The following is a 27,815-nucleotide window of genomic DNA, read 5'->3' as shown; positions in this document are numbered from 1 at the left end:
CCCCCCACCCACCCCCACCTCCAGCTATGATTGCCATGGCATCTGCTTGCCTTAATATACATCCCCCTAAGTAGATTTGATTTCAAATTTGTCATGATCATACATGTGAATGCTTAATCATATTTCATATTCACTGTTTGTGAAGGATTCATAATCTGCCATTTTGTTTTTACTAAATCTGGGTTTTTTTTGTTATGTTGTCACTTAAACGGTCCTCAGATCACTACATTCATGAATGGCCAACAGTAAAGGTGGCAGGATAACACAATTCTGAAGACATCTACACAAGTTGTTCATGAAAACACAATCAACAGAATGCGTCGAAGTGAGGAATGCAGAAGTGTTGGTGCTCATATGATAAAAGGTTTGTGGTACAGTATATTGTAAATTTACCCACGATTACAGGGAGAAAAGGTTTTTGGTATCATTGTAAATTTACCCATGATTACAGGAAGAAGCCCACGAAATGATAATGGTCAGGGGAAATCTGGACTATATTGTCGTCATAATGCCTTATTTTAAATTCTCCTGAAACTTTGTATTTGTATAAATGGCATCTGAAATAATACTTCTCTTTAAATACGCTATGATCATTGAGACTATTCTTATCAGAATGACATTTATCAAGTTCCAATAATCTTGCTTGTTGAATATTTTGTCTGAAATAAGCTTTATGCTGCCACAAAGTACAAACACATGAAATTAGCCATATGTCATTATTACATTGTATGATATGATACACACAATACACACTCTAGGTTGTTTGGATGGAGGGCACCTTTGGAAAAAAACCTACTCACAAACTCAACAAACACTTTGCAGTATACACAAAAACAATCTAAATATTGTCAATAAACATATAACAGAAGGATGTGAAAAGTATTATTTGCGCTCTTGATTTTTAAATATTTTTGTTTCTAAAAATCCAGTATTATTCACCCTTTCACATCTGTCATCAGTGAACATAAATTATTGATTCCTCACCACGGTTTACGGTCGTAGCAGTTGACTGGTACTAATATCCATCTGGAAAACTTCTTGTGTAGTGATGGAGGACGTAGTCAAGTGATAACTACTACACTACATACTTTCCTTTCAATCTCTAGATTTCATTTCCACTACATACTACATTTAGTCTTCAAAACTGTTTATGGTTCTCGTTATACATATTCTGAGCACTAAACTGTTGGCTATTAATTCATAGCATTTGTATAATTTGTCTGTATACTGAGGAGAAATTAAAAAAAAAAAACTCTCCAATTTAGAGTTTCATGTGCTAGAGTTGTCACCAAAATTTTGTCATGAATGCTACTAGTCTGTTAAGTTCAGTCAGTCGTCATTTGAGCTGGCTTATCAAGACTTGGTTATAATTGTGATTTGAAATTGGCATGACAGTACATCACTCATCACAACATTAGTTTTTGATACATCACAGTATGTACACCATTGTATTGATCACTGCAGCAAACACTGTCCCAACTCCATGAAATCTGAATGTCTTCTTGTCATTATCATCAGCAAATGAATGATATCATCTTTTCAACAGACATCAAACCATACAAGTTTCTACATTCTGTAGTCTTTTTCTCACTCTTCTTATTCCTGGACTACCATTTGGAAAAACTCCTTTGTTTCCATCACTTATGTAAATCTCAAGGTCAAGGTAATTCACATCATATCTGTCTTTTTTGTTTTTCATCTTTTTTTTTTCAGTTCAACTTTCAAATCATTCACCAAGTCTTCAGAGAACCAAATTTTCAAGTGTTGGTCCTTGCTAACCAGTCCCGTACAGTTCCTGCATGGATCCCAGTTTTTGTGTGTGATTTGCTCATACAATAAGTTCTGATCATTTACAGTCCGTCAGCTGTATTGTTGTTGGTGTAATCTTTACTAATACAGGTCTACAGGTCTACAGATTGACCATAGCTCTATAGGGACCTTGCATCTTCAAATACTACAATAAAAAATTAATATAATCCAGTCATTTCAAGTTTAGTTAAATGTTTTCATGTGGACTAAACTGCCATTAGTCGATTTCCTGGTTCCAAGATGCATTGCATGAGAGGACATTGCTTACGTTGTTACATTTAATCTTGTTTTGTCTTTATTACGTTTGGAATAACATTTTCATCAGCAAATGATGGAAAGACATGTTGACCTCTTTGATTATGAGTGATTTTATAGAACAAAGACTAAACACTATAAATGACAGAGAGTGAGTTTACATGTGAACCCAGGGTATGGTAAGGTTACAACCATCCTGAATAGAGCATACAAACCCTTCAGCATGTACACAATACATAGCAGTGTATGGAGAGACGTGCAATGCATCTTGGAACCGGTCTATTACTAATTTACAAAGGTCATAACACACAAGTAGTTCAAAGTTTTTTTAGCACTGAGCTTTCAATCGGTCTTGGATGATGATCCTCATCAGATGACAAATTCCATATTTACAGCTGACCACTAGGTCTATTACTGATGACGATCCTCATCAGAATGACAAATTCCATATTTACAGCTGACCACTAGGTCTATTGCTGATGCTATCTCAGCAGCATGTCCTCAACTAAAGGATTAAAAATGTTATCGTGGGTCAAAGTCATACAAATTGGAATTTTAGTGACTTAATGACATGGGATGGACACCACGTGATATGGGATGGACACCATGTGATATGGGATAGACACCATGTGATATGGGATAGACAACACATGATATGGGATGGGATGGACACCACGTGATATGGGATAGACACCACATGATATGGGATAGACACCATGTGATATGGGATAGACACCATGTGATATGGGATGGGATGGACACCACATGATATGGGATGGACACCATGTGATATGGGATAGACACCATGTGATATGGGATAGACACCACGTGATATGGGATAGACACCACATGATATCGGATAGAGGAACATCCAAGTCAGAAGGAATTGCTGTACATCAGCGGCATCACAAATTGGTTCTGAGGACACAATGATGCTAGGTGTCTTTCTGTTTATGTCATCATCATTCATCAATACTATTACAGTAATAAGGTTGGGAAGCCAAAGTAATAGATGTGGGATCTGGTAAAATTTGCATAGATTGCCACCCCTTGTATCACAATTTTCCACCCCTTATATCACAAAACACTAACATACTTGGGGTAATCATATTTTGTTTACTATAACCCTTGACAAAAATTCAGTATCACCATCCATTCATTAAAGATCTGGCAAGATAGTCAAAAACAATACCACTAATACTTTACACTACAAATCCCCCAAGTTAACTTATGACATGCAATAGTATGTGAGGCATTGAGCATTACATGCATCCAAAGTAATATGTAAGCCTAACTGCATAACTGTAGACAGCAGAGGGGAATCCTTCCACTGTCTTTAGCATTACTAAGGTTCATCACCAACCACCTCCTGTGGCAGTTGACTCAACAGACAGCATGCATACAAAGTAATATGTAAGCCTAACTGCATAACTGTAGACAGCAGAGGGGAATCCTTCCACTGTCTTTAGCATTACTAAGGTTCATCACCAACCACCTCCTGTGGCAGTTGACTCAACAGACAGCATGCATACAAAGTAATATGTAAGCCTAACTGCATAACTGTAGACAGCAGAGGGGAATCCTTCCACTGTCTTTAGCATTACTAAGGTTCATCACCAACCACCTCCTGTGGCAGTTGACTCAACAGACAGCATGCATACAAAGTAATATGTAAGCCTACCTGCATAACTGTAGACAGCAGCGGGAAATCCTTCCACTGTCTTTAGCATTACTAAGGTTCATCACCAACCACCTTCAGTGGAAGTTGGTTCAACAGACAGCATGCATACAAAGTAATATGTAACCTTACCTGTATAACTAAAGAAGGTCCACCACCAACCACCTCCTGTGGAAGCTGGTTCAACAGACAACATGCATACACAGTAATATGTAACCTTACCTGTATAACTAAGGAAGGTCCACCACCAACCACCTCCTGTGGAAGCTGGTTCAACAGACAACATGCATACACAGTAATATGTAACCTTACCTGTATAACTAAGGAAGGTCCACCACCAACCACCTCCTGTGGAAGCTGGTTCAACAGACAACATGCATACACAGTAATATGTAACCTTACCTGTATAACTAAGGAAGGTCCACCACCAACCACCTCCTGTGGAAGCTGGTTCAACAGACAACATGCATACAAAGTAATATGTAACCTTACCTGTATAACTAAGGAAGGTCCACCACCAACCACCTCCTGTGGCAGTTGACTCAACAGACAGCATGCATACAAAGTAATATGTAAGCCTACCTGTATAACTAAAGAAGGTCCACCACCAACCACCTCCTGTGGAAGCTGGTTCAACAGACAGCATGCATACAAAGTTATATGTAACCCTACCTGTATAACTAAGGAAGGTCCACCACCAACCACCTCCTGTGGCAGTTGACTCAACGGACAATTCTCAATACTCATAATCAGAAGTGATGAACACAGAGCTAGCTCAAATGGTAATGAGTGCAAGTGAGGGTTGTCATTTAAATACAATTGTTCCAGGTTACTCAAAGTTCCAATCTCTTCTGGTAAAGACTGCAAATTGTTCTCTCCAACGCTGAGGAACTGTAAGTTTGTCAGTCGTCTGAAAAGAACCATAACAAACACAATCCTAACATCAGATATCAATAGAATACACCTTGCAAAGTCATGTAACTGTTTATATAACTGGGAGTTCAGAATGAACAACCTTGATTAGTACATTGTAAAACACAAGAAAACTATGGTATCAAATTTCTACTGACTACTTTTCAAAGTAACAAAAATGTCATCAATAAAATTAAGTATTGATAATACTAATCTGAGAACCAATATGTTAGATGTAGGTCACACAACTAATACAGCATATGGCTGTTTCATTCATTCATTCATTCACTCACTCACTCATTCATGCATTCATTCATTCATTCATTCATTCACTCACTCATTCATTCATTTATTCATTCTTCCATTATTCAAAGAAAGTGATCGTGTCTGATTTCATGTGACTGTAGACAAACTTTGCTGCATTGTCTAATGAGACCTGTAAAGAAACTACTTTTATTTTAGCTCTGTATTTAGGTAAAAGCAGTTGCAACAAGTTCAGGTAAATTTATCATTTCTGTCTGTCTGTAGTATATGCTATGTTCAATGGTTCTACACTTACCCAATGGTTCTTGGTAAAGTTGTCAACTGGTTGGACTGCAACACCAATCTTTGCAGTTCACGTAAATAAGCTAGTGACACAACAAGAGAAAGACATATTCAAATAAGATGATAAAACATTTATGTAGGTGTAAGGTAACTGTACATTCTGATTGGTTGCTGAGTTAAATGACATAACAAAACACTTGTGTGAAGTCCAAACTGATTGGTTGCAGAGTTAGATGATAACAAAATGCAGATGTAATGTTCATCCTGATTGGTTACCAAGTTAGATTATCTCTGTAATGTTCATCCTGATTGGTTACCAAGTTAGATTATCTCTTCCTGCATATATCATGTAGAACCTGATTGGTTGCCAAGCTAGAAGATATAACTTAATCAGATATCAATTTGAACCTAACTGGCAAAGGATGGAGTGTACTTACCAATCTCTGAGGGCAAAGACTCCAGCTTGTTCTCTTCCAAATCCAAAACTCTCAGATTTTGTAAGTTACCAATGCCTCGTGGCAATTTCTGAATTCATGAAATGTCAGAAAGAAGAAGAAAGTTATATACAATATCCAATGACTATTTGGTGATCTACAGAAAATTGAGATTTTATAAACAGGCTGTGTGTATATATGGACAGATTTTTTTCAGAATACCATGTTCTAGACTAAGCTTACCTTGAGTAAATTATTACTAAGTATTAATACTTCCAGTGACTCCAGAGATTGGATATCTTCTGGTAATTTGCTGATTTGGTTTGTCCCCAGATTCAACTCAGCCATGTGTATCCAAGTACCAACATCTAGCAAACACAAACAATGTCATCACAGTCATTCATTTGATGATTGTGAGGGATGAACAACTTGTAATTCTAACAAAAGTGACATCAACATCATCGTCGTGACTGCAGAACACTAAGTTGTTGAATCAAAGTCATCCTGGATGGTTTCAACAAGAGGAACCGATGACTGTCACCAATGAGTTAGGGATGTAAAAGTAGATGGCCATTTTTTGATACAACTGTGGAAAGCCAGCTTTTGGCAGTGACACAACAGTGACATCAACATGACTGAAGAACACTTAAGCTGTTGTACTAATGTCACCCTGGATAGTTTCAACATGAGGAATTGATGACTGTGACCAATGAGTTAGGGATGTAAAAGTAGATGGCCAAGCTGAATAGACTTTTTATTATACACTGCATGCCATGGCATTGTCAACAAATGAGTAAATAAATAGATCAATCAATCAATCAATCAATCAATAAATCAAGCAATCAAGCTATTAATACCTAGTGGTAATGCAGTCAGCTGATTCTCCTTCATATTCAGTTTCGTCAGACACTTTGCTCGACTGAATATTCCAAATGGAACCTTGGTTATGTGGTTGTGTTCCATGTTTATTGACTGAAACAAAAAAAAAGGAATAAACAGGAGAAGTGTTAGTTATCAAACTATATAATATACTGCAGCCATGATGAATGACATTGCTCAATATCCCATCTATATACAAACTGTCAAGAACAGTTATGATATATTAATTAATCTCTCTTCTGCTGCTTGAAATAAATTTCTGTTCTTGTGCCAACCATATGACACTGGTTATGACTCATTGAAATGTTTGAAGTTGAGTATCCTACTATACAGTTGCATAGGTACATCTACATGAGTTACTTACATCAATACCAGAAAACTGAATACCCTAATTCAGCCTAAAGCATGTAACCTATATAGAGAGGCTTAGATACAAATATTTACATGTGTTATATACATGTAGCATCACAATTATGGGATTCATAATTAATACATGTATTCTGTACAAGACATTCGAACATCAAATGTATACTCTACATGTACCATAACGGTAACTATAAATATGTGATAAATTTTTGTCATTTTTCTTCAATTACATGTCATAATTTTGATATCAGAGTTCAGAAATATAACAGTGAACTGAGTGTTGGATTATTCTTTTGGGTACTACTTTGCAAGATAAAATGTTACTAACTTCAGAAAACAATGGCATGACTTCAGCCTTCTGAACAGAAGATGTGAATGAGTACATGTACATGTTCCACTGTCTTTTAAGTTTGTGTTTCGAACACCTAGCTGAACACAATTCTCTACATGTCATTGATGTGTATGCATGTAATGATAATGGTCTGATGTGTAATGCATTCTCATTATAATATGCAACTAATCCTCTGTTAAACCATGTAACTGGCACTAACAGCAGCTAGATGTGTACTGGGTTAGCAACTTACATATACAGTAGCAAACTGAGAGGGACCTCCAATGGGATAAGAGGTGAAGTTGTTCCGTGACAAACAGAGGCTGGTGAGATTCTGAAGACTAGAGAGTAGTCCTTCCTGTAAAGTACATAACAAACATAGTTATTGTCCCAGATAGGATGACAAATTTGAGATAGGATGTACAGAGAGTCATGTAATAGTCTTCTAACTAAAACAATTCAGTCAGTACATAAGGGATAGACCAATGCTGAGAGTCAGAAAGTACTGTAGGTCAAATCTATTGGTGTTCCCCAGTCATTTTAGTGCCACATTTCCAAACAAAACTAATTGTAAGATTATATGGGAAACTATGAAACTGTTACCCCTTTCACCCTTCCCCTTACCAGGGTTCCCAACCTTTGCGCAAACACTGTAGCAAGAGGGCATACAGGTCTCAATAACAATTCATTCATGCCACACATACCGGCAAAGTAGAAATGTTGTTATTTTCAACATTGAATTCTTCCATTTCAACACAGTTACTCAGCGACTTTGGTATTGCCTGCAGACGATTATATCTGGAGAGAAAAAACAGCAAATATGCATGAAATATAAAAATGGTAAATGAGTCTGGGTTGAATCAAATTCATAACTACCGGGGTTATAACTATCATTACTTTGTGTGAGATTTAGACTGGGCTGGCTTTCGATTCAGGAAATACTTTTTATCAAAACATATTCTTGTCATATTAAAAAAATTGAGAAAAAACAATATCTACCATTAAAATGATGAAACAAATTGACTTGGTATAAAAATCTCAATGTGACTTATACTATATTTCTATAACCTATCGGTATAAGTGCTTAAAATTATAAATCTGCTGATGTAAGTATCCTAAAAATTTTCCTTCATTATTGTCGCTTTTGTAATAAGAATTCTAAAATCTCTAAATTCTGAAAAATAAATGAATTATTCACCTTAGTCCTAATCGACTAAGCTGCTTGAGATTACCGATAGAATCTGGTAAATCTAGTAATTCATTGTGTTGTAAATCCAGTGATGACAACTGAGCACACTGTCCAATCTCTGTACAGAAAAAACAAAATTGTAAGTGTATATTTGCGTAAAACTATGTACATTATTATTTAAATCTAGTGTTATGACTGTGTTAGGTAACGTTAGACATCACTTAACCATTCCTTGAATACTTGTCATTGATACTGCTCAGATTAAAATTTCCAAAAAGGGATTTAATTCTAACTGTAAATAAAACAAAGGCTATTCTACTTGCATCTGACTCACTTTTCACCACTGACATGTATTGAAATTTGACCTGTTTTCGAGAGAAAAGACACCAGGCAATAATATCGTTCAACAAAATATACACTCAATTTGTTCATACCAATACTTTACTACAACAACATCAACAACACCCATCCCCACTTCTGCCCCCACCCCCTACTACATCTGTTTATAACAGATTTCAAACTAATATTTTTACTATTAGTTTGTGAAAGACAAAAACAAATAAAAAGATTAAATCACTCCAAGTCCTTTCAAGGAGTCATTAATTGATCAATTCAAATAATTTACATATCCTTTGATCTCAAAATCCTACTGATGAAATCAACATGAGGACTTTGACACTGTCACATTAGTGATAGTACTTACTTCATATCTCTACATCAATTTAACTTTCAATTCAATTCCATCTAAGTTTAGAGTCTATTTACTTTGTTATCTACACTAGTACTTTTTCCTTTTTGCTAACAACAGGGTACAAGATGAATGTTACTTCATGGTACGCATGTGACACCTAATTCTGTTATATTTCTTTCTAAAGTTCTGTCTCAGTGAATTTGATTCTGACTTTTAGAGTGAATTTGCCCCAGTGTTGTTAATATGTTATGTTCCACACACTTCTAGTCACTGATGCAGAACACACCTGGCAACTAAAGGTACATCAATCAAATGTTTCTAAACATAATGACACACTTGACAGCAACAGTTGGTCTTCCAGTCTAGCAAATCTCATTGTTATACTTCCATGATTGCCTGACAGTAAGTCACATGAAGTTTGAGAGCCCTTTTTGAATTGTGGGACCTTTCTTCAAATCACCAATATCTGTCCAATAATACCACTAATGAGAACAAGTATAACTTTACTTGTATGGTTTGAATCAAATAACACAAAACCTACCTTGAGGCAAATGTTCTAAGTGGTTGTGAGAAACATCAAAGTTTATGAGGTGGACAAGTTTGCCAATGCCTTGGGGTAAATTTCTGATTTTATTCTCACGTAAACTCAGCATGGTTAGGTTCTGTAAAAGAAATCAAACAAGGGTCAATGCCCCTGCACAGTTTGAAACATGTAGAACAACAGAAAAGGGCATATTGGACATTATCACAACTAGCAGTGTGCATTGTAGTATTTCAATGTATGGTTTAAAACACATGTATCAACTAAGCTACTAACATAGGTTTATGCTTGACATGAGTGATGAACACTGGTACACTTTACATGATGGTAAGTAAATACACCACATGTCCAGTGAATACCTGGTACACTTAATAGTAATACATGATGGTAAGTAAATATACCACATGTCCAGTGAATACCTGGTACACTTAATAGTAATACATGATGGTAAGTAAATATACCACATGTCCAGTAAAGCCTATCATACATGGACTGAAACATACATGCAATGATGGTTAATACAAACAGACACTTGAAATCAATCAATTCAGCTTACTATTAAACTGGAAAGTTCTTCTCCAACTTCTGATATCCTGTTAAACCTCAGGAATAAAGTAGTTAACGATGTTAACTTGTACACAACTTCAGGAATCTATGAAAATGAAATAAAGAACACAATCTCCAGTTAACACTACTGGGATAACTTACCTAAATATTGATATAGAGAATTATTAACAGAAAGTGATTGGGCCACATCATGTAAGTTATATACATTTAAAATACAATGTTCTCCACAGGTAACCTGTTAGATCGCAAGGCTAGATTGCATCACAATTTACATATCAATAACATGATAATGTTCATGATTTGCATAATGATATCAAATGCATATCTTCAACATTGAAACATACTCTTCTATGTTTACAAATATTTAACATATCAACACATGGACATTAGGGAGATCAGCCATTTCTCTTTATGTATTGTCATTCAAAGCTTACTAAAGCTCAAGGATGGTAGAACACTTTTGAAACATGGCAGAAACCCAACGTTCTAATAAGTCTGTGCTATCAATGTTCAACTAAGACTGTACTACGAGGTTCAACTAAGTCTGTACTGACGAGGTTCAACTAAGTCTGTACTAATGAGGTTCAACTAAGTCTGTACTAATGAGGTTCAACTAAGTCTGTACTACGAGGTTCAACTAAGTGTGCTATCGAGGTTCAACTAAGTCTGTACTAACAAGGTTCAACTAAGTCTTATTTTCTTGAGGTCAATGTGCCCACACAAAATCAAATCAAATTTAGTGAAATGATGATAGTATCGTTGATTCTTACCTCCTTTAGTTTATTATGCCTCAAATCCAATACTTTGAGAGCTTTTAGTCGTTCTAATGATGTTGGCAAGGAGGTTAAGGAATTCTCACTCAATGCAAGCTTCTGAAGATTACTGAGATAACCAATCTCCAAAGGCAGACATTGTAATCTGTTTCCATAGAGGTAGAGTTCTACTAACTGAGTTAGCTACAAGAGATGCATGAAAAAAAAAATGGTTTTATACACAGAGAAAGGATCATATCACATACATAGAACCTCTGTATGATTAACGTACATAGGTGGTGGTGGTGGTGGTGGTGGTGGTGGTGGTGGTGGTGGTGGTGAGGGGGTTATGAAACAGATTTGTAAGAGTTTTGTGTAATTGATAAGAGAGGACACACTGATTACCAATGATGCACATTGAGACCAATCACAGACAAATCATTTACAAAACAAACAGGTGCATTACACACACAAGTCTGCCCGCCCCGCCCTGCCCCATCCCCTCCCCACCCCTGTCCTGCCCTGCAGCACATCAGTCCTATCACCATTTATAAAGTAGAATTATGTAAGAAATCCAATACTTACATCTTTGATGGAGCTTGGCAAAACTGATATCTATAAACAGAAAAACATTTTAACGAATTATAGAAATCGATTTTTTATATATATTCTGTACAGTTTTTTATATGGTATATGTTCTGTACATTTTTTTAAATTATTTTTTAAGCTTTTATTTGCTTTTATTCAATTATACAACTATCATCCTTCTTATCTAACTCAAGTCTTGTATATAAAGAAAGAGTGTAAAATCACAAAAGGGCTCCTCCATACAGTCATGTTTTTTCTTAACCATTTATCTTGGTTTTTACGAATTCAATAAAACAGAGAAAAGATTAATGATGGTATGAACTTACAGCAGATTTACTCAAATCAAGTCTTGTGCCTCCTTGATCTTTGCACCTCAAGAACTCTTTATTTACATCCTGTAAAGAAATAAAAGATAGTGTTTCTTACTCTTAGACACAAAAATGAAAAGGACATCATGTTTATACTAACGGGAGCAGGGTGGGGTGAATTAATTTTTATATATTATAGGGTATTTGTAGAATTCTACTTACTGAAGTGTATTTAACCATCACTTGCCATTGGCAGAATTCAAACATGTACTATTTAAATATTTCATGTGTGATTCCATGACTTAATTTTAATATGTATGTATTTATGTAATCAGTTTAAGAAACCCTCAAACTGTGAAGACAAACAGAGGACAAATTTTATACCTCAAAACTAGCACTAGTACATGTAGTTGACGTTACCGTTTTCAACACCTATGTACACGTAGAGTTTACAATCTCAGTTTGTGCCATTTTACATATTAATCAATTATAGAGACAAACAACAATGTATTTAATTAGTATGTCTTTGTAAACTATGATATTGGATTGGAAGTACCAAGTATTAGAATTTGGTGATTTTTTAGAGATCTCAAGCCCTTGTTTTCAGACATGGCTGGTAATACTCACTGCAGCATGTAAAATATTATTCTATACCTACATGAATGCATGGATTTACTATCATATGTGTTTATACTGTACATTGAAATCTTTTTCAGAAATTTAAGGAACTGTCTTTCTATGAAATTCTACTGCTAAAATTTAAAGTTTGTGAGAGCCTGCTGCTTTATTAACACAAAATTGTGTGGATCACTAAGAAAATCTGAGTAGTGAAGCATTACAAACAACATGTGAAAGGGCTAGAAATTAGCAGTAGTAGTGGGCACATAGACTACTAAACATTGCATCTACACCCATGTTGATACAGTGGTAGTACTGGGCACATAGACTACTACACATTGCATCTACACCCATGTTGATACAGTGGTAGTACTGGGCACATAGACTACTACACATTGCATCTACACCCATGTTGATACAGTGGTAGTACTGGGCACATAGACTACTAAACATTGCATCTACACCCATGTTGATACAGTGGTAGTACTGGGCACATAGACTACTAAACATTGCATCTACACCCATGTTGATACAGTGGTAGTACTGGGCATATAGACTACTAAACATTGCATCTACACCCATGTTGATACAGTGGTAGTACTGGGCATATAAACTATAGCTAAACATTGCATCTATACCCATGTTGACACAGTGGTAGTCTGTTGGACCAATGGATATCAATAGAAAAACTGCAGTTGAAAGAGTTCACTTGGCTAAATCTAACTAACAAGCACTGAAGTCAAATGAGTCCTGCTGTGCTGTCAGGTGAACTTTCCTTACACTGGTATCTGTTTTTAAGTATTTGGCCTTTCAATCAAAACATTCTGCTGTCTGAAAAGTGGTAAAATGTCATACATTTAAGCTGTAAATGTCATGGTGGCAATGCTTGAAACCATACCCATGTACATTATTCATTTACTACATAGTTTCTTGCCAAGTTTGTAGCTATTACAGAGATCTTATTACATATACTTTCACTTTAGCAGTACTATACATTATAGTTTACTTGGGCGTATCTTGACAACCCTTCCTGACATCATGTACAGCTGTATCATTGACCCATGATAAAATATGTGTGTGGGTGTGTGTATGTGTGTCTTCTGGTACAACACCCCAGGCAATGATCAAAAATACATGTGGCTCCAATAAGGTAACCCTGCCCTTCACTTTTGATTTAAAACATTTCAGACACTTTGTGAAAGATTCAATGAGATAAATTTTGGATATCGAAAAGTATTGAAGCTACATGTACGTACAGTGATGTCTGCATATTCCTGTAAGTCTTTTGAAACCTAACAGCCAATGGATGTCAATTTAAGGACAGTCACACTGAACAGAAATGTTACATTACAGTCTACAAAACAGTCCCCTTTCTACCCATCCCAATCCAACATTCAGTTTTTACACCTTCCTGATTCTTTATCAACTACATTTGTATCATCACATTCACATACAGGAGAAGTGGGGAGATTTTAACTCTGTACTGTCCTGCCAACATAATACCCAGGTAGAGCACAGGCATAAATAGTTTCATCAAAAATAATTTCATATATTAAATTGTGACTCTGTTTTGCACTTCAATCATGCAAATTAGAACGATATTGATGAGTTCACAATTTGGTGGAATTTTCAACCGTATTTCCTGTTTTGCAATAGAACATTTAAGTTGTACACATTTGTCTGTGTTACAGCAATCAAATACTTGGCGCATAGGGATACTTTTGCCTAGTGCAATCATCACACTACATTTTCCCCAGGGCTAATAAAAGAAATACAATGGCTAAAGGAATTTGAATTCATACAATTTTTTCAGTTGGCCATTACATAACAAATATGTTTCTATCCTTTACTGCAGGTCACTCTATACAGGATGTCATTATAGACACATTACTACCCTATTATTACAATACATACAAGAAGTACATACACACTGTACAGACATACATGTATGTGTATCAACAGGATACAGACATTTCTCTTACCGTAGTAAGAAAACTGAATATATAAAAAATTAATAGTTATTGAACCTCAAGTCAATTAAAACACATTATACATGTAATTGTCTACAATCACATGAATGTGTGTTGAGGTGTTACTTTTAACACAGTAAAATGAAGTTAGATCAATTTTATCTCCAACGATGTCAAGATAAATAATATAAAAATTACTACTTGGGCCAACAACAAAAAGACATACATGTACAAGTACCTTTGAATGATATCATCACATGAAGAATTGCATATGATACATGTACATGTACAAATGTACCTTACTTTCCATATCATCACATGACAAATCATATCATCACATGACAAATTGCATATTATAATACACGTACCTTACTTTCCAAATCCCACCCCATATAATGTTGCTTACATACACATCATACATGTAGTCAGTTATAGATACATAGACAGAGTTTGACAGGCTGTATGCAAATTTTTAATGCAGGTAACAGAGCTAAAATCTCCCCTCCCTCCCCCTCCCCATTGTTTTTTTTTTTTTAATTTATGACTATAGTATTACCTATTCATTTTCTTCATCTGATTCTGACTATATTTTCTCTACATAGATGGCACACAATTGTTATCATGTAAAAACTACATGTATTTCTAGTAAATTTTGACAAATAAATTTCTAATTATAGTATTCTTATGATTCTTATCATTATACTTGGTGTAGTCCTGCCATCATGTGTTCTAGAGAAAAAAATGTTCATGTACATTTGCAGAAAGAAGCAAAAGTTGAATCTGTCAAACTTACTAGGTCAGATTGAACTGGTCTCCTGTTCTTGTTAGTAGGTTTGGCCATTTCATTTCCAGACACTTTAACAGTGACCTGTTTTTTGCCGGAGGGCTTTTCAGCCTTAGCATCATCATAACCACTGGCCTCTGGTGGAACACTCATATTGGTCTCTAGGTATAGCACAAGATCTTCAACATATGAGTTTTACAGAGATTAAGAAACAATTAGACAACTACTGCTACACAGTCTTGTATGCAGTACACTTGGCTTGTTGTACAGACATCACTATTTTCAATGTGTTACAATTCTTCTATCTCTTGGCACACACCTGTAAGAAAACAGAACAAACTTAACATTTATTCATTCATTCATTTATAAAAGAGCAAATGTTTGAAACTTGTTTGCATCCTTAGCTTCCAATGAGTTGTTTTCAGCCACATTTTCACACTCTATTTTGATATGTTTCAGATGAGTTACATATAGTAGGTGTTGTATCAGTCAGCTCCTTTGCCTTTTAAGTTTTACCACCTCTGTACAGTCAGGGTTCAAACGTACATTGTACCTGCATAGCCATCATGCATGGCTGGCTTTTATTAAATGAACCATGTCTGTACATAACAAGAATGATATTTAAATTGGCTGGATCTGACAGAACAATGTTTTCCCTTAGTACAACAATGCAGTTTCCTCCTGCTTTAATTAACATTCACTAGAACACAAAGGTGCTACACAGTGGCCACCATAATAAAGATATTTAGTAGAGTAATAATATTATCATTGGAGACAGTTTTATTATTTTGTATTATGAAATGGTACAAGTTATGAAATACATAAACAGTTGCAGTAAGATACGAAAAACGTACATGTTACATGTGTATATAAATTGTGGTCTGATATACCATACATGTACATGTATCATGCAACAGAACTGACACAAATAGTCTGTTGGAAAACAATTGATGACATCACTCGTAACCAAGATCTCTATTGTGAAGCACTGATGATGTCACAGCCTTATTTCTGAAGCACTCGCAAAAATTGATGGCATCATAAATATATACACATACACTGTTGCACATTCAAGAAGTGATGACATCATGACTATTCATAATCTTTGTTGCACAAGACTTGATGACATCACCATTAGCTATGGTTTCTATTGGACAAGAATTGATGAAATTACTGGTAACTACAATATATGATACCATTGGTCGAGAATGGTGACATCACAGGTAACTACAATGCATGATCCATCACACTGGACAAGAATTGATGACATCACTGGTAACTACAATGCATGATCCATCACATTGGACAAGAATTGATGACATCACTGGTAGCTACAATGCATGATCCATCACATTGGACAAGAATTGATGACATCACTGGTAACTACAATGCATGAGCCATCACATTGGACAAGAATTGATGACATCACTGGTAGCTACAATGCATGATCCATCACATTGGACAAGAATTGATGACATCACTGGTAACTACAATGCATGAGCCATCACATTGGACAAGAATTGATGATATCACTGGTAACTACAATGCATGAGCCATCACATTGGACAAGAATTGATGACATCACTAGTAACTACAATGCATGATCCATCACATTGGACAAGAATTGATGACATCACTAGTAACTACAATGCATGAGCCATCACATTGGACAAGAATTGATGACATTGCTAACCTAATTGATTGTAATGGAGTAGTTGTAGGCTTTGTACCATTACATACACAGTGTAAATATCTGGGTTATGGCCTAATTAACACACATGTACGGGGTGACATCAATGCATGGCACATGTATGTTAAACTTATAGACTGATGTCCTCTTGAGAATTGTGGACATTCTCTTAGATGTGCTGTAATGATTGCTAAGGAGACAATAACTTGTCAATAACACCTGGGTTGGGCTGTCATGCAACACAACTGTTTAAAACTGTCATAAATGATACTAAACATAGATCTGTATGTACTACCGGTATCTCACACTCAGTGTCTGAACAGCTTGAAGGCAAAATGGAAAGTACAGGATATATACATGTAGTACATGTATGTACACGTACACTATATACGTTATATACATATATGTGTAGTATATACATGTCTATGTATATAGTAGTGTAGTATAATATAGTATTACTATATACATGTATACTACATATATATAACATTATGTTTACCTTGTATAGTGTTACATGCATTTGTAAACTTTCTGTAGTCTGTGCCATCGAGGCAAGCTACCAATGTAAGCTACACTACAGACATGAACCGAGCATGTCTACATCGAGGTCTGTGATTTTGTTTCACTGTCTCACTAACTGTTGTTCTAATTCATGCATCAAGTTGTTATTATGATTGTAAAATATTCCATCTGCTGATAAGTCCCAATGGATAGTGATTATGATTACGGCTTGATTATTCAAATGAAGTCATTAGGTAAATGAACACATGTAACTGGGATGAACAGACACCTCTACATGTACATGTATGCAACACAGGAAATGTGTTAGTCTTGGTTACCAAGACTCTCACCACTGGGGGCTCTTCTTCGAAACCACCTAGACGAGAGTCCGGGGAAACCACGTTCCAACTACCCCGCACTGGAAGTCACAGTACATTTCTTTCGAGTCATAAAAATGGGCTTACGAGGTCTGATTGTTGTAAATAAGATGTATCACTATCAGTTGCTTGAGAAGTGACAACCTGTCATTAGGTATACATACCGAAATCGTTCGGTGTGCAATGTTGGACATGAAGTATTTCCCAGCATGCACTGCTCACAGAGATATATCCGAGCTGGGTAGTTAGAATGTGGTTTTCCTAGACTCATTTGAGTGGTCTCATAGAAGAGTCACAGCAGTGACATTTGGGGTAACTGAGTCTAGACGTGTGATAATCTATATGTAATTATGTAAATTAAAAATATGATAACAGCTTTGTGGTGTGTGGCAGAAATAATAACTTGATTATACAGGAACAGGAATTACAACAAGCGATTTGTGAGAAAACAAAGTATTCTACATGTATGTAACAAATGATGTGTGATAATATATATGTATTTATGTAAATTAAACTTATGATTTAGCTTTGGGTATGTGCCACAAATAACGACTTGATACGGGGAATTATGACAAGTGGTAAGTGAGACAGCAAAGCATGATCACAGACCACGATATAGACAGTCTAGAGACATACATACCATACATGTACAAAAGCAAACAATAGAATACCAGTATACATGTACATATCAATACATGTAAATGGTACATCTATTCACAGTTAACATATTTGGACATGTTATGTTTTTGATGCAGACAATGTATTATTACTGGGTTGGCAATGGAATCCAGTGTAAACTCATTATGCATGTAATCTGTCAACATAGATTCCCCATCAATTAATTGTGACATCATCATGGATTACAACTTCCATATTTTGATGGTGAATTGGTTAAGTATGTACTATCTGCCAACAGCATCAATTTCTCATTACATTGTTGTGAACAGAATAGTAGTGTTTAGAAAAGGAGAAGTGAGTGCCTTAATTTGCATAGTTTCCAAAGACTGTTAGGCAATGCTGGAAAGTGGCACAGGTTGACATCATAAACAGTTTACCCGTGTGCAAATACTTCTATAGTATAGATATACATTGTAACCTCAATTAAAATATTTTAGTATACAGGTAATGTTAATGTCAATTCATGTCATTGTTTTTGATGACATTACAAATCATCTCCTGGCATTGCTCTTACACTCATTAATGGCAAAATACTGTAAACCCAGAAATTTTCACTAAACACTTATTTCCACTTCGCTAGAAAACAAAAATGCAAAAACAAGTAGTGACTAAACTGCCTTCTTGTATATAAACACAATGTACCAGTCTGGTAAAAATTAGTCTTTGAAAACTAGCTGAAGACTGTAAAATCGCAAAATTTGTATAGGTGGAAATATCTAGGTTTACAGTACTATTGGAGATTCCTCAAAATTTTAATATATATAATATATACTAACTTACTTCATCAAATTGTTTACGTACAACAGTATGCCTGAATATGGTCCAGGTTTTTGAGCTGTGCCCCATAGTAAGTGACAGCTGAATACACTTTTCGTATTAAGAGGAATTATAACTACAAGTATCTTTTCAAATATGGCAGAAATTATTTCCAAAAAAATTCATGCAACTCATCTTGTACCCTTTAATTTAAATAACTCAACTCATCTTTTTTTTCTGACTCAAGTAAGGATATAGAGGCTTTGTATATTGCCTTTTGTTTCAGGATAATTATTAAAATGAATTCACGAAGTACATAATGCATTCTATATTAGAATTGACTTTGAGTGTTCATTAAACTGAACAAAAACATGAATCAATCTGTCCAATGTCAACCTCAATCTATAGATGTAGTGCTTTCATAATGATATCATAAATTACACGTCTCATATACCCTGATTGATTACGTGATGCTTGGAAATTCTAAAGTTGCATGTACCTACAATATCATCCATCATACGAACACATCACATAACATCGATATTGAACTTACAGACTTCACAGTAGTTTCCTGATCCTACACAATATCATATACATGATGTATATTTTTGGTCACAATTATTAAATATTGCATAACTAATTTTTCATTGTAATTTTGATGCCAGTGGGAATTTTCACACATTTCTATACACTGAGTGAAGTTTTAATTGTAAACTTCCTATAAATTTCAATGATCAATAAATGTATGAATTGAGTAAGTGGTATGATGATAACATCCTGGGATGTGTTCACAATAACTGAACAGCACAGCAATTCATCATGGCTAATATGTCATACAGCTCAGCCTTACAACAGACCATCAATAGTACTACAACATACACTATGTTTGGAGTAAACAAATTTGTCCTTACTTTGGAAAAGTTCAGAGTTACAGCTATGTAACATAGAGGATGTCATGAACAAAACATGGACCTTATCTCACCAAGCCTCTTGATTTCATGAAGGAGAGGGAACTAAGCGATATGGCATGCTTTCACAATCGTTATTGACCTGTCGTCTGTCGGCCATCTTAGCTGATTGCCTAGCCTGTCAGCTCTATTACTCATTCATACACTTCTCAAGGTGACTCAGCCTATACATATGCAATCATACTCCCTCATTACAACTGCTATCCTCACTATTTAACAAGCATGTAACCCACGACAAAAATACCACAAACTGTTTTCACTTTCACAAATAAAAAGATTTTCTCATTAACAAAATACACTGGGCTTGACTCATGAAATCATCAGGCATGTATGATTGTACATATATAGACATCACGCCTGCTGATTATACACACTGATGCTATGTTACATACATTATTATACCAAGAAAAGACAACTTATAACTGCTTTATGAACACTGTATTTGTCAGAACAGAATCTGTTGTATTCGATTGCATTTTGCTTTTGTTAGCGACATCTCTTTTCAACTACGAATATCCCATCAAAAATAAATGTTCACCTGTACTTTTTATGTATCATATTGGCCTATAACTGTGACATTGGGAAAGGAACAAAAAAAGTTAAATTAGGTTTTCAATACAAAAGAAATGCCTTGAACACATCACATTCCAATGTATATTAAAACCTCTTATAAAACACCAGATTTATACTGAATGCCTTCCGTAAAGGCAAAGTTTTGAGATTCTCGTTCCTACAGACAATTGTTGGAATACAAGAGAACAACATATGCAATAAGTTATTTTTTCTCATTCATGATTGCTGTTTGCCCATTGCTACTGTACATAGCAATCTCCTGGCCAACCAGAATATGTCAAATCTACCAGTTATCTTTACTGAGTTCCCTACCACAACAGTAGTTTACGAGAGTTTTTGTTAATGGCTGCAAGTACAACAGTGTACATGTAGGTAAAACTTTCCCATGGTATTTTGCAGATGTTCCCTACCAGTGTTTTTTGTTCATGGGGTTAGTACTTTTTAGATGAAATCTACCAGAATTCCCACAGATTTTATTGGGTTCCCTAGCATATACATGTACCAGTGGTTTACAAGTATTTTGGTAATGGCTATAAGTACGTACAAACTGTACAAATCAACCTGCATTCTCCATGTATTTTATTGGGTTCCCTACCAATGTTTTTTGTACTACACAAGTACACTGTATGTAAAATCTACCTGAGTTCTCCAGTCATTTTACCAAGATACCTTTAATATCAGTGTTTTTGCTAAGGGTAGTAAATAGTTAACAGACTACACAAGATCCCTAGGTATTTGACAGGGTTCTCTACCAAGTTCCCTTGGTATTTGACAGGGTTCTCTACCAAATTCCCTTGGTATTTGACAGGGTTCTCTACCAAGTTCTCTTGGTATTTGACAGGGTTCTCTACCAAGTTCCCTGGGTATTTGACAGGGTTCTCTACCAAGTTCCCTTGGTATTTGACAGGGTTCTCTACCAAGTTCCCTTGGTATTTGACAGGGTTCTCTACCAAGTTCCCTAGGTATTTGACAGGGTTCTCTACCAAGTTCCCTAGGTATTTGACAGGGTTCTCTACCAAGTTCCCTTGGTATTTGACAGGTTTCTCTACCAAGTTCCCTAGGTATTTGACAGGGTTCTCTACCAAGTTCCCTTGGTATTTGACAGGGTTCTCTTCCAAGTTCCCTTGGTATTTGACAGGGTTCTCTACCAAGTTCCCTAGAGGTATTTGACAGGGTTCTCTACCAAGTTTCCTAGATATTTGACAGGGTTCTCTACCAGGTTTCCTAGATATTTGACAGGGTTCTCTACCAAGTTCCCTTGGTATTTGACAGGGTTCTCTACCAAGTTCCCTGGGTATTTGACAGGGTTCTCTACCAAGTTCCCTTGGTATTTGACAGGGTTCTCTACCAAGTTCCCTTGGTATTTGACAGGGTTCTCTACCAGGTTTCCTAGATATTTGACAGGGTTCTCTACCAAGTTCCCCTAGGTATTTGACAGGGTTCTCTACCAAGTTCCCTAGATATTTGACAGGGTTCTCTTCCAAGTTCCCTTGGTATTTGACAGGGTTCTCTACCAAGTTCCCTAGGTATTTGACAGGGTTCTCTACCAAGTTTCCTAGATATTTGACAGGGTTCTCTACCAAGTTCCCTTGGTATTTGACAGGGTTCTCTACCAAGTTCCCTAGGTATTTGACAGGGTTCTCTACCAAGTTCCCTAGATATTTGACAGGGTTCTCTTCCAAGTTCCCTTGGTATTTGACAGGGTTCTCTACCAAGTTCCCTAGGTATTTGACAGGGTTCTCTACCAAGTTTCCTAGATATTTGACAGGGTTCTCTACCAAGTTCCCAAAGTACATTGTATTTGACAGGATTCTCTACCATGTACATGTACCAGTGATTATGTAGGAACATGTACATTGTAGGTAAAAGTTCCTCCAGCATTTTACAACAATTTCTCACTAAAGTCACCATGATGCAAAATGATGTAAATCTATACAAGCTGTACCAGATTCCTCCCCCCCCCCCTCCTCATTTCTACCCTTGTTACTACGTTCCCAAGACCTTTAGAGCCAAACACTGAGATGGACCAAAGGACTGCAAACTTAAATTTTATATTTATATGTATACATCATGTATAACATACACACTTTACCAAACTTATCAGACAGTTCATTATCATTTTATGCAAGAATGATATTTACAAAAATTGATAATTCTGGAATTTAGTCAAATTTTAATGAAGATAAATGCAATAGCTGGGTTTTTTCTGGCTTACTTTTAATGGGCAAAACAACTTACAGTTACTTGGATTAAGTTCAAATGTACTTGAATACCTTTGAATTCTGTTACATCATTGCCATAGTAACTGAATTTATCAAATAAGGTTTTGAATCATACACCTAACTTTGTCATCCAAACAAGAACATTTCATATTTTACATAAGAGAACTGAATAAATTAACAAATCTTTCATTCTATAGCCATATCTGCCATATTGAGATACCAATATAAAATGTCAATAATCAAAACATTTTAAAAGTGTTTGATTCTGACTGCCTCAACTCTATCACTATGGGTAGTTTCATTTTTCCTGTCAACCCAAAACTAGTTCAGTGTCTTCCCTAAATAAAGTAACAAAGGTGCAAAGTGCTCATTAATTTTTTTATTGTCCTCATTATATAATGAAAACCATACTATGATACATGTATTCCCAAACACTTCGTTTTCTGTAAAATTTACATCAAAACAGCCACAAGATCCTACATTTCCCTTTCTGGTCTCAAACTTGCAACCAAAGTTGTTATTGTTTTCCGAGTCCTCTTGTGAAGTTTTTTTAGGGTGAATTTACAAAAATTGAAAAATTTTGAATTTAGTCAAATTATACAACTAAATAAAAGTTACATAGTCTCTACACATGTAAATGATGATGCTACAGAACATGACGATAGTGACAAATTGTACAAAAGACAACCACTATATGACTCAAAATACCCATAGCACTTTTCCTGATCTGTTAGTCACTTACATGTACTTAGTAGTAGTACAGTAAGACTGACAACTTTGACTTCCAGTATTAGCATAAAATCACAATAGATTATAGTGGCACCTGGAATAAAATACATTTACATACTATTTACATCTTAATAAGACCATTTGAATACATCATTTTAAAGTGACCAACAAATTCATCTATAAATGTTTTACCAGTAGTCATCAACAACCAAAAAATACCAAATTAATAAGTTCATATTTTAAGTCCCACAAATCAGTATTATTGAATACTAAATGCCAAAAATTTGCACATTTTTATAAGATGTTGTCATGATAAAGAAAGAAAGTTTTCATGTTTTGTTGACAAATGTAAATTTATTTAGACATGGGTTGGCACTTTATTTCAAATTATAATATAATGTAACTAGCTCGGATTAGTGGAACAAACATCACGTCTGCATGCTTGCCAGAGTTTTGCTGTAAAAACTAATCTATTACATACAGAAGTAAAAATAAAAGATGTGTGTTCATAGTGACAGTGTACATATAAAGAATTGAACATTAGGTGTTTGGAAGACCAGCAATACAATTGCATTCAAGCTAGGGAGTTGGAGTCAAGGGAGATATAGGGAATAGACCCCCTAAGACAGAGTAAACAACTATGACTGTCTTTAAATGGTCCATCATACTTCAAGTATCCATCACATCTTTTGTTTATATTGTTGTACATTTAACTGTTTTGATATGATCCACTGACTTCTATGCAACCTACATCAAATTATTTGTATTCTATCCTGGTCATCTTTTTGGTCTCAGTTTTTCACAAAATAACTAAAATCTTTCATCAAAAACCAAGCTCTATTGTGAAATTAATACATTTAAAGCCATTCAATGCATGTGAAATTTATCCATTCAGCTTTCTGAGTAGGGTATTCAATTACTTAATTTCAGTCCCAAATGATGGAGTGTTTTATATTGTACATTTTATTATCTTAATGCATACACACTGTCCTACTCTTCTTTCATTGTTTGTATTACTTATGATGATAATTACAAAGACACTATTGCTTCATCAAACTCAGTTATAATTATATGAAACCGTTATCATCTGTTAGAATAATGTTACTCTGTTTGCCTGGCAGCATGCATGACAACTCGTTCCTAACTAAAAATTGCACGACACAGGTACATGTACTAGTATAAATGTGTCATTTGAAGAATTCGGATTTGCTTTTAACAAAGCCACAAAACGAGCAACAACTACCCCACTTGATAATCACTGACATAACAACGTTTGGGTAATGTTAACGTTATATTCATCCACCTTCTCATCATTACAGCTACCTCGCTGTCAGATTTTTTTTCTCAAATTGTCAATTTTTGTATGCCCGTGATTTCAGAACGCACACAAGTCTGTGGTACAGCGGCGCTGTGACTGCACTAATGAATCGAACGAGCGTTCATTTCTGGGTTAATATATACAATACACAGAGTGACACCCCTAGCAAATTACGTTTCATTGTATCGAGACTCTGTGATTCTGCGGTGTGCTACGTTTGCCATGACTTCAACATTAAACAACATACACCAATGGCCTTGGGTGACACCCACGGATTTCCATCGAAGAAAAAGCCAAAATATAACGATTTCAACCGAATGCAACACTGTGAGTGAATTCCTGAGAATGCATACCAGGAATCGGATGTGATTTCTCGCTGCTGCGTTGTCGATTCTTCACATCGAACCCAACAATAGAGCCTGGGTTCGTAATATACCACGGCTCATAACAAGAATCGGAGACTGAGTGTGGCCTTGCACAATTGCACAAATCATCACATCCGATTTACCACCATAAAATACGCATAACCTACCTCGATCTTGTCAATGCAACGTCTATTATTATCTAGTGAAAGTGCTGCAGCTTCTAAATGTTGCACAATCTGCTCGCATGGGGAAAATTTTCAGCAAAATCGGGCGTTTTCCAGAATCCACAATGACTGCTTTTCGCATCAGGAAATGGAGCTGGGAGATGTGCGCATATGTATTGCGCAGAAGCCGTAAAAGATTAGCATGACGTCATCGTTAGAGGTCAAGAGAGGTCAAATAAATGAGAGGTGATTCATCCTGAATCACTAGAAAACTATGGCAGAAAAACAAAAAACAGGCAAAAACAATCCTATAAATGTTTCAAATGTACACCTTGAAATGAGAAATATTCGCGCTGCTTTCCGAAGGACATTCCATAGATCTTTGAAACATTAAGATATTAAAAGGTTAAGTATTTTACCTCATCGAATTTGTGGAGGCGGTAAAGTCAGTCAAAGACCGTATCGACAGTGAAGAATTTAAGTTCCCGGTAAACAGATTTTACACTTGCTTTCTTTTCTTTTCTTTACCTTATTCTGTCAAACTCTCTTTACTCGTTACACGGCTAAAGTTTTGAAGAGGAGTTTGAAAAGGGTTCACTGCATAATAAACCAACAATAACTAAACACGAATTCAGCAGTTTCGGGGACACAGCACCATTGAAAACGTGAAAACAACACAAGAACTTCTCCTTGGTACTCAGTTTGGCATTAATTCAACAAAAAGAACGAGTTTCAAATCAAAATGAAATGACATTGAAATTGTGGGGGGGGGGCAGACATTCGATCTCCCATATTGAACGTTAACTAACAATCATGTATTGTCCTGTTTTTATTATTGTTATCACAATTTTTTAGTGTAATTAATGTTTTTTGCACCACTGTCGTCCTGTAGCAATCCTTTGTAACGTTTATGTCTACCGTGTATTATTTGTAGTGTTGTAAGTTTAAATGCTGGCAGTTTCCCAATTTCCCCTCACGGAATCAATAAAGTAGTATTATTAGTATAGTATGCTATCAAACTATATCATAAATGTTAGTTTAACGTTGTTTATTATAGTTACCATGGCGATAATGAGTTATTCCTATTGAACATTTCAGCCTCCCGACAGAATTGCGACAATATTATAAAAATATAAATTCATATATCAAAATATTACAACTAAACTTACAAAGAATAACTACAGCCTAGATAAAGCATTACAAAAAAAGTTTTAAATTGTTTAAAATGCCTTATCGCTCTCTCTCTCTCTCTCTCTCTCTCTCTCTCTCTCTCTCTCTCTCTCTCTCTCTCTCTCTCTCTCTCTCTCTCTCTCTCTCTCTCTCTCTCTCTCTCTCTCTCTCTCTCTCTCTCTCTCTCCCTCTCTCTCTCTCTCTCACTCTCTCTCTCTCTCTCTCTCACTCTCTCTCTCATATCACAGGTCCGTTTCATCCATAAAAATATGACCTCGTTGTTTGTTTTGTTGCTGTTGTTGATGTTGTTTTTCTTGTTCTTGTTGTTCTTGTTGTTCTTGTTCTTGTTCTTCTTGTTCTTCTTGTTCTTCTTGTTCTTCTTGTTCTTCTTCTTCTTCTTCTTCTTCTTCTTCTTCTTCTTCTTCTTCCGTTGTTATTGTTTTTGGTGTGTAAGTATAACTATGATTTACTTCAAATTTTCCCGAATTCAGGTTTACTGACCTACTAGTATTACTGCAGCTGTTGCTAGCAAGGATGTAAAGTCAGGGGTTTCATCACGTCATAGTTAACGGATAGCATGCACAGAAGCTCTACACTTCCTGAGCAATAAATTAATGTATTCATTCAGTGTTGTTTTGTTGTCCTAGTGCAGTGACGTGTTACTTATGTGCTGGTGGCCTACGTTACGATGATCGATGGCGTGTTCATATAGTTCATTAACGTACTTGGAGGACTGCCCAGTCCAGTCGTACGTCAATGACGGCTTTCACAAAACACTAGCAAAGATATTGTCAACAACCCAAACGTAAACCAATTTGATAATAACAGGACAAAAAAATACTTTAGGAAGCACTCAGTATTTAACGGGGAAGGCCGGGAAATGGGGGTGGGGGGGTGGGTCATTTTTACAAATCGGTTTTCAGGGGAAAGCCATACTTTACAAAATGCAAATTAGGGGAGGGTCACATTTTACTTTGACTCATTTTTAATTAACTTTGCATTCTTTTGTTATTTTGGCCTGATCCCACCGCTGCCACCGGTTCCAAACCTGCTGCTACAACATCCCACCACTACCACCATCGTAAT

At 35.8% G+C, this 27,815-nt stretch overlaps 1 protein-coding gene across 2 annotated transcripts; it reads right to left on the bottom strand.

Moving 5' to 3' along the window:
• Positions 1 to 24: 24 nt before the first annotated feature.
• LOC144434673 (uncharacterized) lies at positions 25 to 25,697 on the bottom strand. Of its 2 annotated transcripts, none has more exons than XM_078123176.1 (16): positions 25,563 to 25,697; positions 15,228 to 15,537; positions 11,865 to 11,933; positions 11,536 to 11,565; positions 10,969 to 11,154; positions 10,188 to 10,283; positions 9,632 to 9,752; positions 8,409 to 8,517; positions 7,915 to 8,008; positions 7,464 to 7,568; positions 6,492 to 6,606; positions 5,878 to 6,002; positions 5,638 to 5,725; positions 5,214 to 5,283; positions 4,415 to 4,652; positions 25 to 1,954 (listed from the first exon to the last, which is right to left on the bottom strand). In XM_078123176.1, the coding sequence occupies exons 2-16, from the start codon at positions 15,369 to 15,371 to the stop codon at positions 1,910 to 1,912; spliced, it is 1,635 nt and encodes a 544-aa protein (XP_077979302.1). In that variant the 5' UTR covers positions 15,372 to 15,537; positions 25,563 to 25,697; the 3' UTR covers positions 25 to 1,909. The 2 variants fall into 2 exon arrangements, with proteins under 2 accessions (XP_077979302.1, XP_077979303.1); XM_078123177.1 differs by lacking the exon at positions 25,563 to 25,697 and adding an exon at positions 20,132 to 20,287.
• Positions 25,698 to 27,815: the final 2,118 nt, after the last annotated feature.

The sequence above is a fragment of the Glandiceps talaboti genome, chromosome 4 (assembly GCF_964340395.1).
Source record: "Glandiceps talaboti chromosome 4, keGlaTala1.1, whole genome shotgun sequence".
NCBI classification, from domain to species: domain Eukaryota; kingdom Metazoa; phylum Hemichordata; class Enteropneusta; family Spengelidae; genus Glandiceps; species Glandiceps talaboti.
Note: the sequence above shows the minus strand (reverse complement) of the source record. Positions and strands in the feature narration are given on the sequence as shown.

Bases quoted from the DNA above. Each gene is read 5' to 3' on its own strand.
- LOC144434673 (XM_078123176.1), bottom strand. From the start codon at position 15,371: ATGAGTGTTCCACCAGAGGCCAGTGGTTATGATGATGCTAAGGCTGAA. The intron at 10,284-10,968 runs GTAAGAATCAAC...TCATTTTCATAG, and splicing joins GGCATAATAAACTAAAGGAG to ATTCCTGAAGTTGTGTACAA. The intron at 5,726-5,877 runs GTAAGCTTAGTC...TCATGAATTCAG, and splicing joins TTAGTAATAATTTACTCAAG to AAATTGCCACGAGGCATTGG.